Here is an 18,322-nt window from a genome sequence, read left to right on the forward strand (position 1 = left end):
TTTTGAAGCACATATTTTGAAAATTTATATGGAAGGTATTTTTAACAAATTGCTTGGATACTTACAACAGTTTTTTTTTCTCTTTAATTTTGTTTGTATATAAAAATTGTATCTTTAATATTTTGAACATCAACACAATATAGTAATATTTTGCAATTTAAAACAACAGTTCAAGAGCATTTTAAATTGATGTTAAACGACTGACAAAAAGTGACATTAGTACGGTCTTTCAGATAATATTTCGAATTTATTTTATTTTAAGGGGCATTTAGAACCCCGCAAATCAAACTTTTGGCTCAAGAGGCCAGGCTTACGTTAGCTCACTGGCTTGGCCAGGCCGGAATGGCATTGCCAGATCCACTCAACAGATACCACGCACTCGTAATAGATCCCAGCAATAGCCACAATTTGGAGAGTCAGCTTTCTCAGTTACCAAAAAGTCAGGCCTCGTTGCTTCGCTGGCCACTCAAAGCTCTCTCAGGTGGTTTTTCGTATTTATATTTTTGCTGAGTTTGCGGGTTTAGTTTCTCGGGCTGGCTCTTGATTGTTTTCTGTTCCGATTTTCATTACGTGCCCCGAAGTCTTCGCGAGCTGAACTCGGAAATCTGAAGTCTAGAGACTAGAGACTAGAAACTAGAAACTGTGAGGCGAGTGCGAGTGAGTGCTTTTCAGCATTGGCTGCGATCGCATTATTTCCAGAGCCCGCAATCAGTCTTCAGTGAGCGTGCGTCGGCATTGGCAGCAAGTTGGCTAAAAGCGGATCCTCCTTAGTGACCAACAAAACCACCACCATCACCACCCCCGATCTCTCTTTTGTGCCCCCGACGATTTTGGTTAGTTTGCACTTCGCCTTAACATCTGCCCCAAGTCGTGCTTCACAACAAAACCATATTTCGATCAAGTGCAATGTGAAACGCCCAGCGTTGTTGTGAAAAAATCATAATGATAATATAATAATAATAATAATCGCGGTAATTGCAAATCAATTGCCAAACAACAATTCAAGCGGAAGTGACGAAAGAATTCTGAGTTGTTAGAAAAGTGCAAAATGAAACTGAGTTTACCTTTGTTTTGTTTTTAGTTTTTTTTTACTGCTTTGCGGAAAAACCATTGAAAAAGCTGTTGACTTAGCTCTTCGATTTTCACTTAAATGTTTGTTTTCATAGCTTTTCCAGTTTCCCTCGCTCTCAGCAGCCACTCTCTTTGCGTGAGTTCGTGTGTGCCTGTGTTTTTTGAGTTGGATTAGTTTTTCGCGACACCGATTGAGTAAGTTTTTCCATGCGGTTTTTCCAGCACTTGCTGGAAAATTCATGGACAACAAAACAAACAAAAAATCATTGCTATGGTTTAATATTCAAGTAATTTGTCTGGAGTTGAAATTTGACATTAATATTTAATTTTATAGTCCCTGGGTTTGACGCGTGGCTAATTTCTGTCAGACACTTTTTTCATAATATATTATGTTTTTTTTTCTTTTGGCTAACATCGAATTTTATGCCGCAAACCGGTTTGCCAAACTTCTGGAAATACAAATAAATAAAACAATTGTTGTGTAGAATTTCTTAATGGGCATAAGGCATAACAACTTAAACGAAAAAAATTTTAAAGTAACAAGCCAAGACAATGTTCGTTTCTTAAATCTTTTGATTGAAGTTCTCCTCGCAAGTTCATTTTTTGACTCTTTAGAATGCTATTCAACGGAATATCAATTATTAAAATTACGCACCGAAAAAAGGTTCAATCAGTCCGCTTTGTTTCCATTTATTTTGTGGCACTTTCAATGTTAAGGTCTACACAGCCATTTAATGCTAATGCCCAGCACAAGTGCGATTTGTTCGTCGCGAGTTTGCTCTCTCTATTTTTATGGCACAATGAATCGAATTCCCCTGTATGTTCATGCCTAGCATAAGCAAAACAGAATTATTGTTACACATTTGGTTGCCAAGGCGGAAATAAAATAAAGCAAAATACGTTCAAATCAAATCGAATCGATTTGAATGGAATAAAATCATAACAGCACATGAAGAGAAATCAATGGCGCGAACGCCGAGATGAGAGAGATCTGTTCGTCGTAAAATAGAAAGTGACCAAAATGGATCTTTAGTCATAAACAAAACCCAAAAATTCGTCACAGTTAGAGCATACCCTCACTCGCAAACCGAGTCACTCAGCTAACATAGTTATGATTTCATAATTTGTTCATTAGGGCTCGTTTTTTTTATTTTTTTTGCCTAGGGCTCGGAATGCGGTATTTGCCATTTTGAGGCTGCAAAAGAAATTTCCAAATATTTAATATGCAGAAAAGCTTGTATATACTCCGTAACGCACACAGATACTCACCCATACGGGGGTAACTTAAAACCCAGCTGGGTTTAAGTCATTTGTCTAAACAAAAATAACGAACAAAGCAAAACGCAGACGTAGCTAAATTATGCAAATCTTTGGGCACATACGGCCATAGCTTCATCTGCCAACATCTGTATATACTGTTTATTTACATATGCTATAGTCCATGTGCTTCTCCAGTAAAAATGCAAAATAGGAGGTGAGCAATGGGCCCAACACCTAAACAATAGAGACTCTCTTTAAGCGCTTCATTGCATTCTTCTTTGCGGCTATATTCAATTGCGATAATTGAAATTAAACTAAAAGGCTTCTACAATGAGTGAACAAAACAAACACCTGTCACTTAAGCCTACTTTAAAATATTGCAAGATTCCAGCCTTTTTTTCAATGAAGCCATTTCTTTTAAGAAAATTATATCTTAACAATAAAATTCCAACCATATACGATATGTAGATAACTAAATAACTAAATATAGTTAAAATGAAAAGACATATTACTTTTTCAAATATCTAAATTGAAAACTTGGGCATTTTGCTGTTTTTTTTTTTTAGTTGCATCTTTAAGCATTCCGTTCAATGAGCCATTTTTTATTTGTAGTAATAAGCCATATATACTTAAATAAATAGCAATATTACCCTTTCGAACATATATCTGCCTTCAAAACTTTTATATTTTGTTGCCAAGCTGTCATTTTCAATCGCTAAAAAGTCTTTATATTTTGTTTAAAATGATTTAGATCTGAAACAAATCAAGGTCTTTGTCCCAAATTTATATAACCCAAAAAGAATATTAAGTTCAACGATCTTTTAGCCCTCCCAAAAACCATCAATAACTCATGCTGTCAATCCCAAGAACCCGAAGATAAAAACCTGTTGGCTCAAGCTAGCGAAGAACTTTACAAACTCAAACAATGGTATTACAAATAAGAGATAAAAATATGTCAAAAATGTTGCTGGGTGAGGGCAAAATGGCGATGAATCTCTAAATCTCCGAGCTCGAGGAAATTAAATGCAAATCATTTGGATGAGGGCCAGGCCAAGAGCGAACCAAGAAACCAGTTAACTGAACTGCGATAAATTCAATGTTGATCGAGCTGGCGGCGTTCTGTCTCAGATCCGGAGAACATAATTTGCATAATTCTGGATAAGGTAAAATTGCGGAATTTTTTTCGAAAGCGAAATCCCTTCGAACATGTGTTGGGTTGGGGAAAAGTTAGCGATCTGTTGGTTGCTCAATTACAAGCGAATCAATTAGCGCCTGGGTGTTAGCACCCGAAAAACACCGAAATCTCGTGAAATAACAATTTTTTAAGGTGGAGAAATTGTTTGAATTCATCTGCATACGAAGACAACACAGCACGACTACGATCTCTAGAGATCAACAGCGATCTGACCGTGACCGTGCATTTTCATTAAGCTGAGCTTGGTCCGACCCGACCAAACTCCAAATATATTTGGTGTTGGTGGTTGGTGTTTGGTGGGCCTATAGATATAGGCCTCCTCCTCTTCTTTAGACAACTCCACTCTTGAGATCTCCGGCTGGGCGGCCTTGACACAAATTCGGAATCACACGAAAATGTTCGAATTAATCTCTCCTCCAACAAATTGTTACGCATTTCGTTAATTATGTTTTCCACCTGTACACAGGTTGATTGGGCAACATGCCGTGTGCCGTGTTCAGTGTGATAGATCTAACTACATCGGTTATAATACCTTGGTTTGATTTCTTTTTTTCGAGGCGTTTCGCTTTTCGGTTGCCTTTTTTTCGGATATACGCGTCAGTTGCCATTAATTAGCTGAGCTATTGATGGCTTCGGATGGAGCGAACAAAAGGCGGCTCTGTGAATGGGTTTTGCAGTTCGGCGGGAAAGTACAGTTAACAGTGTTGGGCAACGGCCATGAGTTTGATTGTGGAAGTCGACTTGTGGCAAGTCGAAAGTTTTCGAGGTATTAATTAACGTGAGCTTAGCCACTCTAATCCATTCGGTGATTTAAGTAAACGGTTTATTGGGCTTAAGTGTGGGAAAAATTAAAAATGAATCCCGGATTAGCTAGCAGTGCTGGTCAACGTTAATAGTTTGGCTTATATGTGTTAGGTCGGCATTGTTAATATGATCTATAAAAGTTTAAAGCAATTTTATAGTACATAAAATAGTAAGTGGATTCTTAAGTTGGATTAGCTTGCAGTGCTGGTCGACGTTAATATTTTGCCTAGTACTTGTTGGATCGGCATTGTCCATATGATGATTTTATGAATATTTAATGCAATTTTAATGAAAGAGTAATAAGTTTCGTTATAAAAAAATGTTACGGAACTTTGGGAGTCCCATTACATTTTTCTTACCGTTTAGCACAAGTTATAAGCACGTTTAATTGACCTGTTTCTTTTTATTGTAGAAGTATAGCGCGGCAGTTTTAATTTCTCATTACATTCCAGAAGTTATTGTTTATTCATAGAGATTAAGATTGCTTATCTACCTCATTAAGCTTACGTCTTAAAATTAATTGGTTTACATACTAAATGTTGGTGTAAACAACTTCAAATAGGAACCCCCAGTTATAAAATTAATTTTCATGCGTCAATAGTTTTAAATGTAATTATAATAGCCCAGAACCCCTTGAGGAGCTCGGACAAATGTATTCACATTTCAAAATTAAAGGGGCGATTGACAATGTTTTTCAAATCTGCACTAGTTGGTGTTGCCGCTGGAGTAGTTTCGGCAGGTCTCGGCGAGGGATTTACGAAGTGCCGCCATGTAAACACTGGGTCCGGCAATGGTGGGCGGCATGTCGAACTGCCCCGAGTAACTGCAAACGGGCGTAGAGGGTCGCGACACCGGAGTACGACTCTTGACGACCATCCGGAATCTTGGGGGCTCCACGGATCGACGATTCTCCTTGCGCTTGGGCTTCTTTTTGTCCTCCTCCTTTTCGGGCACCACCTGGGGTTTTTGCTGTGGTTGCGCATTGGTCTGTGCCACATCCTGATGCCAGGGTGTGGCCTGTTTGCGGGCAAACTTGTGGAACTGCTTCTCGATGCCAGTGGGTCGTCGTTTGTGCAGCAGCACTACGGTTTTGGCTTTGAGCCGGTAAACCGGTGGCACTATCTGATGGTAACCGCGTCGCTGACCATCTCGAGGGTATGCGGGTGGATGGGACACCACCTTCTTGCGTCGCAGATGGGGCTTTACCTCCTCCGTGGTCTCGGCATCCCGGGAGCTGGGACAGGTGTGCCAGGAATGCCAGTATTCCGCCTCTTTGGCCGCCTCGCGCTTTCTCAGCCACTCGGCAGTGGGACGATTGGAATCGTAGACTAACGTTTGGTCCTCCGCCGCATCCTCAGCACTACCCGGATTGCGTTTCGCCGTTTCCCGTTGCTGCTTCTCCTCAAAATACTTTTCCCGGCGCAGTTCCGGGCGATAGGTGATGCCCGAGGTATTCGTTTCCCTCCTCGATGCCGGGCGGCTTTGCCATTTGCGTCGATTCTGCTCGATGATTTGCTCCTGCCTTTTTTGGTGTTCGACGGGATCCTGCTGAACAGCACGGCGGCGCATTGTTTCCGGTTCCTGTTGATTGCGCGCAAAATGATTTTGAATCCTCTTCTGCGCCTCCGTGCGCCGCTCCTCGCGCTCCATTATGTACTGGTCCTGGGCATCCCTAAATTTATTCTTTGCCATGTACAAACGATCGTTGCAGTGCGACTCGTAGCCCAACTCATCCAGACGCTCGGGAAAATCAGCAGCACTTTCTTCGCGCCAAGGCGACTCGCGGGGAAGCTCAGCCATGCTCATATCATTTCTAAAACCTTCGATTTGGGCCTGGGTCTTGTCATCGAAGGTGTATCGGTCGGCAAATCTACGCTTTTGGCCAGAAACTGCCGGTAATCGGCGCAAACCGGAAGCCTCATTGCTCCTAGCCTTGTGGCCAACAAAACGGCAACAGCGATGCAGGCTCAATCGAGCAACCCTTAAAGTGGTATTCATATTGCTAAAAGTTATACTTAAAAAAACTTGTAATTTTGATGCGTGTGTGTGTGTGTCTGAGTCTGATGGGAAACGCCGAACTGAATTTTGAAATTTTCAATTTTGAAGGCTTACAATTTTCAACTCCAAAAAGAGATTTACCAAAATTTTGTGAACTGAATGCTTCGCAAACTGGGAAAATGATGTGAGCGGTTACGACTTCTTCCCACGAAGTAAAAGGCAATGCTCTCCCAGTTGAACACAAAAATCAAAGAGGTGATCATGACCTACTGGGCTTATATGAGTCTATAATTGGAAGTTGAAATTGTATCTGCAAACCACATCCTTAAGAAATCTTTATCAAAAAACGCAATGCAATTATTTTTAAATGTTTAAAAATTTAAACAAGATTCGTTTGAATACTTTTTTCGCAAAAACCAGAAATTGCACAAAATCACAGAAATTATATTTCCAAGCCACATCCTCAGGAAGTTATAATCAAGCAAAAACTAAAATAAATGCAATTACCACAAGCCATATTGTATATTTTTTGAAAGAAATCATAGATTTCACAAATTAACTGCTAATACACCAAAAAGCGCAATACCTTTAACTTAAGGTTACTTAATATTTAACACCGAAAACGGAAGGTTTAAAAATTAAGTACTAGACTTCGTTAGACATTTAACTAATAGAGCTTAATTAAGCATCGCACTTCACTTCCATCTAATTTTGATTACAGATTTATGATTTAACAAAAAGGCAAAAGAAAAAATGCAAATGTAACAAATTTAAGCCAGATTTGTTGTCCATTTTTTTTTGGCAAAAAACCAGAACCAGTACAAAGCAACTTTTAAGATTTGTCTTATCACAAAAGCGGCCAAACTCTGAAGTCAAGTTTCCTTTTGGTTTAACAATACCGAAAACTGGAAAAGTTTGGAAAGCTTAAATATTCAGCATTTAACCCATTGAGGTTAGCCGCTTTTTGCATCGTGTGCACTCCACTTCCATCTAATTTTGATAACAGATTTATGATGCACTTCCGCCGCAAGCTCAACTTGACACACTGAGGAGTTTGGTCTGGTTTTTCGGCAATGCCCTCGATTGCCGGCTCTTTATAGTCGCTTATAGTCGCGATCCAGTTGGATTGGACTAATGAACTTGAACCAACCGATGTCACGGAGCGTTTACTCATTGCTTTTCTCTTTTTTATTTTATTTTTTTTTGTTTGTACTTTTCAGCTTGCCCAACCGATTCTAACGCTCAGCAGCAAATTGGCGCCGCCGACGAATCTCGAGCCCTACACCATGGCTGTCATCACGGAACATGGCGGCACCACCTCTCCGCCGGAAAACAACAACAGCCTTGTGGGAAACGGAAAACTGCGGCTCAATGGTCACCAGTTGAGCACTTCGCTGACCATTCCGGAATTCTTCGCCCACAAAAACATCTTCGTCACCGGCGGCACAGGCTTTTTGGGCTCTGTCCTGATAGAGGCTCTTTTGGACACACATCCCGACATTGGAACCATCTACGTTTTGGTGCGCGGCAAGCGCAAGTTCGATCCCAGCGAGCGGATTCGTCGACTGCTCCAGAAGCCGGTAGGTCTAGTGGCGTTTTCCCAGGTATTTATTTTTTTAATTTTTGGTCAGCCGAAAAGGGGCAGCACCCGGCCACGCCCCCTGACACGAACCTGCCCCCGACGCGCCGTCTACATGGGGTATCATTAAAGCCAATTACGAGTCTTTTTATGAAGCGTTAATTTGTCAAAAGTCGTAACCTCAAAGTCGAACTCTTCCGCGGCTTTTATTTTTCTTTCCTTTCCTTTATTTTTAATTTCAAACAAAATGGTTATGCAAAAGATCTTAATGGTCTGCGTTTGCTGAGGCTTTTAAGAGTACCTATTTTAAAATTAATTAAACTCAAGAAGCGTTTTTACTACTTTTTTAAAATTGTTGCATTATTACAATCGGTCATATATGGCACTAAAACTTGTATTTTATATACTGACTTGGCACTTCGTTTTTTAGAGTATATATTCAAAAAATTAATTAAACTCAAAAAGTCTTTTTAATACTATTTAATTCCATTTATAATGGTTTTGGAATCCTTAAAGATAATAAGCTTCAGCGTTATAAAAACATAATTTAAAATCGGTAAAACATGACACAGAAAATTATATTTTTTAAACTCACTTGATACTTTGTTGAAACATTTTTACATACTCATTTGAACCGTACTCAAATTTTGGTCCCAACAAAGCCAGTCTTCCCATCATGTTGGACTCTTTCCCTTTACGAGACTCTTCACATATTGTTAATTATATTTTTAAACGCATTTTTAATGGCGTAACAAAAAGCGGCTAACAGCAAATGTTGTTTGCTTTAGAAATTGCTTACTTACGAATACGAATATTTCCCAAATGGTAAAAAAAAACCGAAACCGTAACACTCAGCGCCAACAATCATAATATTGTGGGGCGTAATGTAGGCGTGGATAGTTACCAACCCGACCTCCAAACAGCAATGAAATTAATTTGCAACATCCGTGTGTACAGAGAGAAATAATATGGGTTTAGGCCTGTAAATGTAAAGATTATTTAAACTTACCGAATAAGAATTTAATTGTCTGTAGTTGAGAGTCATAAAATAAATGATTACCTGTTAATAGTTGTAAGGACTTTTTAAATTTATAGGCTTTTTGTTTCCCTCATTTATTTTATATATATTCTTTTCAGATTTTAATCTACCTAATAACAATTTAATTGTTTGTAACTGAGAGTCGTAAATCAATGGTTACTTTTAATAGTAAATAATTGTACAGACTTATTTTTATGTATTGTTATTATTATTATTACACATTGCAATATATACAACAACATTTTATATCAATTTTTATTGTCTGTAATTAAGAGTCGTAAAATCAATTATTACCGCAAACGATATCGAAAACGATAATCGTCCAAAAGCTAACTCCTAAATTGACCAAAAAACTTGACCAATTGACCAAAAGAACTTGTCGTTCAATTATGAGAGCTTTAAATGGTTGTTCGTTTAAAATAATTTTTTTCTCCGATGTACAATACTTTTTGCAAACTATCGTTTGACTCTCTTATTCAGACCTTTCTAAATTTATAATTATTTTATTACCATAATTTATTGAGTAAATATTTTTATTGTGTATAATAGATTTTCGAGAAATACTCGGAGAAGACGCTGGCCAAGGTGGTGCCAGTTGGTGGGGGAACTCAGCGAGCCGAACTTTGGCTTTGGGCCCGAGCTGCTGCAGGAGCTGATCGAGCAGGTCAACGTGATCTACCACAGTGCCGCCACCATCAAGTTCAGCTCCCCGCTGCGCACCGCCATTCGCACCAATCTCACGGGAACGATGCGCACCATTGAGCTGGCCAAGCAACTGAAGCACCTGGCCGCCTACATCTATTGCTCCACGGCCTTCTGCAATAGCAACAATCGCGGTCTGATTGCCGAGGAGGTGTACAAGTCACAATTCGATCCGTACGAGATGATGAAGATGGCCGAGGACGATGCCGCCTGGGAGGATTTCACCGATCAGAAGTGCAAGGGCTACATTCGGGATCATCCCAACACGTATACGTTTACCAAGAATCTCTCCGAAAATCTGCTGATGGCCGAAATGTCTGGACTGCCAGCAGCCATAGTCAGGCCATCAATTGGTAGGTTAAGCCTGTTGAAATGTTGATAAAAATTATTTAAATTATTTAACAATTGTACAGTTTATGGCACCCTGGAGCACCCGATGAAGGGCTGGGTGGGCAATGCGAACTCTGGTCACCTCGGCTTCTTAGCCGGCTTTGTTAAGGGAATTTTCCGGACAATGTGCGGAAGTGCTAATGCTGTGATCGACATCATACCATGCGACTATGTGATCAATTCGTCATTGGTCATGGGCTGGTATGTGGGCACCCGGAAACTGGAGCAGCCGGAAATCATACACTGCACCTCGGGGGAGGTGAATCCCCTGAATTTGGCCGAATTTTGCACGATCATCAACGACAGCGTGGAGCGGCATCCGCCCAACAGTTTCGTCTGGAAGCCGGCCACGAAGTTGCGCAATGGCTGGCGTTACAATCTGTTCTTCTATCTATTTCATCTGCTGCCAGCGATGGTCTTTATCATTCCAGAGAAGCTATTCGGCATCGGAATGCCGCAACACACGTAAGTATTACTTTTAAAAAATATAGTTCTCAGATAAATCTTTATTCGAGAACAGAAATGGAATATAAAGCTTTAACATTTAGATGTAATGAAGAGATATGATCTGGGAATCCTAGGGTGAATGAAAAATATAAGCTTAAGCTAATTGGGAAGTATAAGGGTTCGTTTTTTGTATTTTCACTTCTCTGTATTACTACTTGATTGATTTATTTAGAAATTTTGAGGATATGTGCTGGTCCTAAGATCTAGGGGTAGATACAAAATTAAGACTTAAACTAATTGGGAATTATAATGACTCTCAAAGCATCCGAATTCTACAAAAACCTTTAAATGTTTATAGATTTAATTTTTCCTAAATTGTTCCTTTGGATTAATCTTTATTTAAAACCAGAAAGAAATATTTTGAATTATAAGAAGTTCGGCTTTTGGGATTTAGGGGTGAACTAAATTAAAGCTTTAACTAATTGGGAATTCTAAGGGCATTTAAGCAACTCAATTTTATAATAACCCAAAATTAAATTGTTTTTGTAGAGCCTACGAGTATATGCGCGTTTTCCAAAAGGGAACCAAGGCCTTCGACTACTTCCTGGACAAGGATTTCCGCTACTCCCTGAAGAATGCACTGCGTATCTCAGCTTTAATACCCGAGAGCGATCGAAGGCGGTACAATTTCGATGCCAGCCAGTGCGATTGGTCGGAGTTTATTGATCGCTGTCTGATTGGCATCCGCCGTTTCTACTTCAAGGAGTCGGCAGTGACAACAGAATGGCATCGAAACTACTGGAAGGTGTAAGTACAAGGACCTCGATATATGCATACAATTTCTGACCTTGTGACCTTCTCTTCAGCTTCAATTTCCTGTACTATGCGGGTTATGTTGTCATCTTTGCCGTCCTCTACTTCGCCCTCACTCTAACTTTGGGCATGCAGATCGGTCTTACGCTGGCGGTCCTGATCTGGGGATTCCTCGTCTGGTTGTAACTCGCTCACTGGATCGCCAACCGCTGGAGTGTGCAATATTCAACCTCCAATTCCGATCCTCCCGCACATGGTTGTTCGTTTCCATCCGTAGTTTGTTCTTAGTAGGGTATCATGTATTTTACTTTTAAGTCCTTTTTACACAAGCCAAGTACAAGTCAGAAATGTGTATCATAAAAACTTAACAATCGAAGCAACACTAGACACCAATCTATTCACACAGCAATGCAAAAGTAGCCCAAAACTTAGTCACATTAACTAAACAATAAATGTAAATCTAATGAACAATTGTAGATTGTTGTAATAATCAACCGGTTAATAGTCAAATAGTCGAAGAATGCGAGAAACTAAAATTTAAATGATTAAATATGTAACTATTATTCAAATAAATATGATTTTAATATTAAGAAAAAGTTAAGAAGGAGTTTTCTTGGAGGAATATGGATTTATGGGGAAGACATGACTACTGTGCAAAAAGCACAAAATCATTTCAATTTATACATCATTCCACAAACCTGGCAATATATGTTATTGTTTTCGACGTTTTTGAGATTTTTACAGAAATCTTTTAAAATTTCATCCGAATTGCTTAGTTTAGTCGAGCCTAAAGAAGTTTGACTGTTCATAGTTTTCTATATTACCCAGTGGCGACATCTAGGGTTACTCTCGATTGCAAATACAAAACGATTGTGGCCCTAGTTAACATACAATTTACGGATAATGTTTAAAATAAATGAAGTATTAAAATCAGATTTCATTTTTTGACAAAGACTGTATGAGCCCATTTTATTTTGGGTTGGTTTTACATCTGTCAATTTACATGGTGTAGTTTTACACAACGAGTTCCAAAATTTAACGCCAGGAGCGCCAACCCCGCGAACATACAAAAAGTATCTATTAAGAAAAAAGATGTATCTATAGAGAGAGACTTGCTCTCTATTTTCTGAACTCGGGAGAATTCAGTTAGTAATACACACCGATTGTAGGCAATATCGTATCTGCCGAGATACATAGGTTGGCTATCTGAAAGTGGAGGGGTTAACGAGGCAATAAATTATATGTGACTACCCCTTTTTCGGACGCCGCTGGATAACTGGTTTACCCGACGATCGTTTTTTCGTAATAATGCCGATCCGTGGAGCGTAGTAAATGATCTTTCGCTATCGTTCGGCTTCTGGCCGAGCACATTTCAGTGGCCATTGACGATATAAAGATTCAGTTGAAGTTTTACTGTTGCCGGCTAACGTTCGAAAATCGGAGGATCGGAGACAAACTCAGTTCCATTCAGTTGCCTCTCACTCACACTCGCACACACCGCAGTACACACACGTGCAGCTGCACTGGTGTTGGTACTTTGTTTACAGTCGCATCGCAACAACAACAACAAAAAACAGTGGAGTAAAAGATAGAAAGACACGGAATAAATAAGAAAAGGAACTCCGATAAGAAAGAGAAATACGTGTAAAAGAGAAATTTCAACGTTCTAAGCTGAGTTTTAGTCTTAAAGAAAATAATCGGACGAGCGGGTAGACATACATACATAGACTGCAACTGGGTATTAAAATTGGCAATTACCACACCTGCTGAGAAACCATGGCCAGGTAAGTCTTACTCAATTTGGTTGAAAACAACGGTTTCTGGTCATTTTTAGTTGAATTCAATTTTTGGTAGCACGTTCGACAACTTTCGGCCTGCTTTTTCTCTTTTCTCCGCTTTCGAGCGATTTTTGTTAGGTTAGAAAGACAGTGCAAAGTTCGAAATGCTACAAATATCTGAAGGGATGATACTACATATATACATTTGAAATTGACCGATCGTGCATCATGTCTAAATTCATTTTAACTTTGCTTTTAACCGCGCCTTATTCTATACATACTATAAATGTTGTAATCCCACATTCCGAATTCTGTTATGCATCTTATTTACTTATCACAAAAATTAAGACTTTACGGTCCAGTTATTTAGGTCAAAATGCAATAGTAATTTCGAATTCTTCCCAAACTTGAACTTCAAACTACCATAAATTTAATTCCATAATTTAAAAATACTTTCATAAGTCTTACTTTTATTAAAAAGGTCACATCATTTGAACTAAAAACTGACATTGCTTATTCTTTAAATAAATTTTAAATCGTTTAATAATGATAGTGCAAGTTAATGGATTCATACTGTATTATAATTAACACTCGCGTTAGCGCCTGATTCCACTTCATTTCGAACTGACAGTGGGTCATTAAGCCGGACACTTTCTTCCCCCAATGAAATTCTATCACCTGAGACCGTGGAAAATTTTCTTAAGCCTGCTGAATGTCTACAAACTTATAGAAGAATAGAGGGAGATGCAAATAGGTTTAGGCATTCCAGTTTTCTCACTAAAACTTTGACCTGTTTGGCACCCCTCCTCCTCCTCTCAAGATCGTATGAAGTACCCTTTTCTGCAGTTTGACGTCAACGAATCAGTGGTTGGCAAACAGACAGGAAATCAAGCGGAAAATTACAGGTTACTGAATCAAAAAGGAACCGACGAGGAACGAGATCTTAATATATTATAGCCATCGCATCCTGACAGGTTGCTAAACATTTTCGGAACGGCAGGGAGTATTAATAATAATATTCGCAGAGATTTATGGGCCACCACAAGGTTGGTTGCAGTTGGTAGGGTCAGTTACTCAAAGTCGAGTTACTTAATTGCCGAGGTGGGCAAGCACTTAAGTTTATGTGCAAGCTAATGGTATGGGAGTTCTATACGCCATTCGTTAAGGAATGCGGTTAACTGTTGCAATTGATATTGAATTAAGCAATATGTTTAAAGCGGTGCCCTAGCATTGTATTTTTTTATTTAATATTTCCTCTTCTTTGGCCAAGATGTTTACTTCCGTTAATACCCTTTGATTTTAATACTAATAACAATTCCAAGGCAAAGCAAAACCTAATTTGAAACCAATTTCAAGTAGCACTGCCACCATAAATCGGGCCACTTAATTACCCCAGATAAGCCCCAAAATCTAATCTTAAAAGTTGATTTATAACTGATAAGAAAGTTAGTTTTTACCGAAGAAAGAAGAAGTAAAACTTAGCAAACGAAATCTCATCTATGAGTTATTAGCCATTTGTCTTGATTGGGTCACCTGTTTCTCCCTTTTTACCCTCCGAATATTCGGATCCCAAAGTGAAAGCTCAATTTAGCTTGCCAACAAGCTCTTGAACTGTGAGCCTGGCCAAAACGATGACTTGCTTAATATGAGCACCTGCAACGGCTTCAGCTGCACTTTATCGTGCTCTGATGTGTCTGTCATCTCGAGGGTCTCCTTTAATTGCTCAAACGAAAATTGCATTAATTTTTTGCATATTAAAATATAGGAAATGTTGCATTAGCAGTCGCTCCCATCCGAATGTCATTTGTTATGCAGAAATTATATCACGGATCGGTAGAGGAAAGACTAAAAAAAAACATAGAAAGCATCTTCAATAGACGTCATTATAAAATCATTTGGCATAACAAAAAGTGGAGACAGCGAACTGCGATGGAGGTCATTAAAAGAGAAATGCGCCAGACTTGGCTAATTGAATGATCATGTTGCGTGTTGAAGCCCCCAGATGTTTGGAAATTCAATCGAAACGGTTGAGAAAATGTTCGATACAGAAATGGGGTTTTCCGTGCGTTCAGAGCTTAAGTGAACTGTAATAAACTTTAAGCAAAACAAACTAATTTTGTTGTTCGGAATTATGTTGGAAGAAATTTTTGTATTACCCCGATTAAAAAATTTCTGAGGTAAAATCATCAACCACTCCAAGAAAAAATATTTAGATCAAGATCACTCAACAAGTTTTTAATACTTTTTACTTTTAAATTGATTAAAGTATTTCTAATACAAAAAATTTAGATAAATATGATTTTAACTTAAGTAAAGTATCTTAAAAAAGTATTCTGAAAGTATCTAAATATGCAAAGTGCTCTTCTTAGATTGAAACTATAAAATTTGAAAGTTAGCTTCACCGCTCGACAAGTTTCCAGTCGAGTGCTCATTCCCAAGTATCATGAAACTAGAGACACCCACAAGATGGATCTGAATTCCAGCGTTGACCCGCAAGTCGACACCTGCTTACAAATCATTAGTTAGATAAATATTAGAAAATATACAAAGGGCACTTAGAACTCGGAACCAACGAGGCAAACAGGTTTGAGCCAGGCAAACTGTTAAGATACCCACCCTCAAAGGTTTTTTATGGGTGAACGAGTGTCGTAAGCAACGAAACTCTGGGGCCATTTGAATGGGAGATGAGAGAAAGTTTTGGTTCATCTTTATGACGTCTATAAATACACATAGTCGTAGTAGTTATGCAAACAAAATAGATTGAAAAACTCTTCGATTTTCAGCTCACCCATCACAGACTTCTATGCGGGTCGCAATGTGTTCATCACCGGAGCCACTGGCTTCGTGGGCGTCACCATTGTGGAGAAACTCCTGCGGGACATTCCCAACGTGGGCACTCTGTACCTGCTGATGCGTGCGAAGAAGGGCAAGAACGTTCAGGAGCGACTGGAGGAGCTGAAGAAGAACTCCGTGTTCGACAAGTTCAAGGAGCTGCAGCTGGAGTCCCGTCTGTCCAAGATCGTGCCCATCGAGGGCGATGTGGGCCTGGAGAATCTGGGCATCTCGCCCAAGGATCGTCAGACGCTGATCGACAATGTGAATGTGGTCTTCCACTCGGCCGCCACTTTGGACTTCTTCCAATCGCTGAAGGAGACCACGAACATCAACTTGCGGGGCACAAGGCGAGTGGTGGAGCTGTGCCAGCAGCTGAAGAAACTGGATGCTTTGGTCCATGTGTCCAGCGCCTATGTGAATGCCTATCTTACGAAGGTCGAGGAGAAGCTGTATCCCTCGCCCGAAGATCCCGAGAAGATCATCCAGCTGTCGGAGACGCTCAACGACGAGGCTTTAAAGGAACTGGAACCAAAGTGGGTTGCGAATAATATACTGTATATTCAGAACAGTTCATTAGTTATAAATAATTCGTTATAGACTACTTAAGGATCACCCCAATACCTACACCTTCACCAAGCATTTGGCCGAGCACGAAGTGGCCAATGTGGCCAGCAAATTTCCCTGCGGCATTGTCCGTCCCAGCATGAGTGAGTATTTAACTAGGTTTTTCTTCCCTTCCCTAAACTAAATTTAAATTTAATAAAACTACAGTCACCGCTGCTTGGAAGGAACCGCTGCCTGGTTGGACTATTTCCAAGAATGGCCCCCAGGGCTTCTTCATGGGCGCCTCCAAGGGCGTGCTACGTCGTCTTCCCTTGGATCCCACCATCATCATGGACTACATACCCATTGATGTGGTGGTTAATGGGTAAGTCGCTGTTATACTCTTTAAAGCTAGTCTAATGCATTGTTTTCCAAATCTAGAATCATAACCACCGGCTACTATGTGAACTCACTGCAGGCGAAAAACGGAGGCCGACCATCCGAACTGCAGATCTTCCACCTGACCTCCAGCACATACAAGCCGTTCCGGTTCGAACTGATGGCGGACAAGATCAACGGCTACCTGCACGACTATCCACTGAACAGTGCCGTCTGGTATCCCAATCTGCGTCTGGTCAAGAGCCTCTGGGTCTTCCGACTGAGCGCCATTCTCTTCCACTTCATTCCCGCTGTGATCCTGGATCTGGTCACCAAGATTGGAGGCGGTAGGCCCATGTGAGTATATGTTATAAATTGTCAATAAGTATATTACAGCTAAAATTACTTAAATTGGCTTATTTAATTACTTTCACAAATATAATTCAATTCTGAACTCTGATTGATTAGATTAAGGTCTAATCATTAGATGAATGTATCCATTTCCTATTTCGTTTCATATGTTATCTGTTATTAATAACATATATTTAGGGACCAGACCCTCAAACCAAACTATAGCAATGTTTCAAAATATGTACACTATAGTTATGAATTAAAACAAGTATGAATGCATGTATCAAACCTATACTTATAACTAAAGAAATTAAAAAGATACACAGAAAATAAACAAATAAACTTAAAACAAGAATAAATGTTTTAGTTCAAGCTATACTTTATAATTGAAAGTAATTTAATAGTACATTAGAATTCCACAGGGGTTGCAAAATTATCATAGTTTAGTTTACAACTATAGAAGTAAATTATTTGTAGACATTGTAAGTGATCTGTATAGCAAACCTGAATGGCTCTTAACTATTTCTAAAGTTAAATAATCTGATGTATTTTTATTATTTTAGCTTGGTTCGCCTGCACAAGAACGTATGGAACTCACTGAATACCTTGGAGCGATTCATATTCACGGAATGGCACTTCGACAGCAAAAAGTTACTGGCGCTTTCCAAGACTCTCAATCCGGTGGACAAGAAGAAGTTCATCATTGACATCGGTGAACTGTCGTGGGATGAGTACTTCTCCAACACTATTCTGGGAGTTCGCCAGTATCTCAGCAAGGAGCATCCCAGGAACCTGGAAAAGGCTCGTCGCAAGGACAAAATGTATGGATTTGTGATATTAGTAGCTAAAGCAGATATTAACCATTCTCTTGACTTAGCCTTCTGGGTCTCCATGTGGCCCTGCAGCTCCTCTTCTGGTATGGAGTCTTCAAGCTGATTGTTTGCTTCACCGGAATTTCGGGAGCTAAAGCGGCTCTGATCCTGCCCGTGCTTTACTACCTATTTGGACTGCTCTAGGTCGCCGAGCAATATTCCCCTAATAGTTTAGCATTTACTCAATGTTATTTATGCTAAATGCAATTTGTACGAGGTTTGGTTTTACAATATTAAATACAAGAAAACAAACAGTGGGCTATGTTA

At 39.5% G+C, this 18,322-nt stretch overlaps 3 protein-coding genes across 3 annotated transcripts; 2 read left to right on the forward strand and 1 right to left on the reverse strand.

The window, feature by feature from the left end:
* Positions 1 to 568: 568 nt before the first annotated feature.
* On the forward strand, positions 569 to 11,902 carry LOC128253950 (putative fatty acyl-CoA reductase CG8303). The gene is given in 7 exon segments (XM_052982676.1): positions 569 to 657; positions 7,549 to 7,908; positions 9,496 to 9,543; positions 9,545 to 10,001; positions 10,062 to 10,503; positions 11,035 to 11,292; positions 11,352 to 11,902. Coding segments are annotated over 6 exon segments (1,632 nt in total). The 5' UTR covers positions 569 to 657; positions 7,549 to 7,614; the 3' UTR covers positions 11,485 to 11,902.
* On the reverse strand, positions 4,915 to 6,600 carry LOC128253956 (uncharacterized). The gene has a single exon (XM_052982685.1). The coding sequence runs from the start codon at positions 6,326 to 6,328 to the stop codon at positions 5,036 to 5,038; it is 1,293 nt and encodes a 430-aa protein (XP_052838645.1). The 5' UTR covers positions 6,329 to 6,600; the 3' UTR covers positions 4,915 to 5,035.
* Positions 11,903 to 12,685: 783 nt separating the features above from the next.
* LOC128253952 (putative fatty acyl-CoA reductase CG8306) lies at positions 12,686 to 18,307 on the forward strand. The gene is made up of 7 exons (XM_052982680.1): positions 12,686 to 13,082; positions 15,860 to 16,444; positions 16,509 to 16,618; positions 16,683 to 16,839; positions 16,896 to 17,189; positions 17,747 to 18,004; positions 18,061 to 18,307. The coding sequence occupies exons 1-7, from the start codon at positions 13,075 to 13,077 to the stop codon at positions 18,197 to 18,199; spliced, it is 1,551 nt and encodes a 516-aa protein (XP_052838640.1). The 5' UTR covers positions 12,686 to 13,074; the 3' UTR covers positions 18,200 to 18,307.
* The last annotated feature ends 15 nt before the right edge of the window (positions 18,308 to 18,322 follow it).

Source organism: Drosophila gunungcola, assembly GCF_025200985.1.
Source record: "Drosophila gunungcola strain Sukarami chromosome 2R unlocalized genomic scaffold, Dgunungcola_SK_2 000004F, whole genome shotgun sequence".
NCBI lineage: Eukaryota > Metazoa > Arthropoda > Insecta > Diptera > Drosophilidae > Drosophila > Drosophila gunungcola.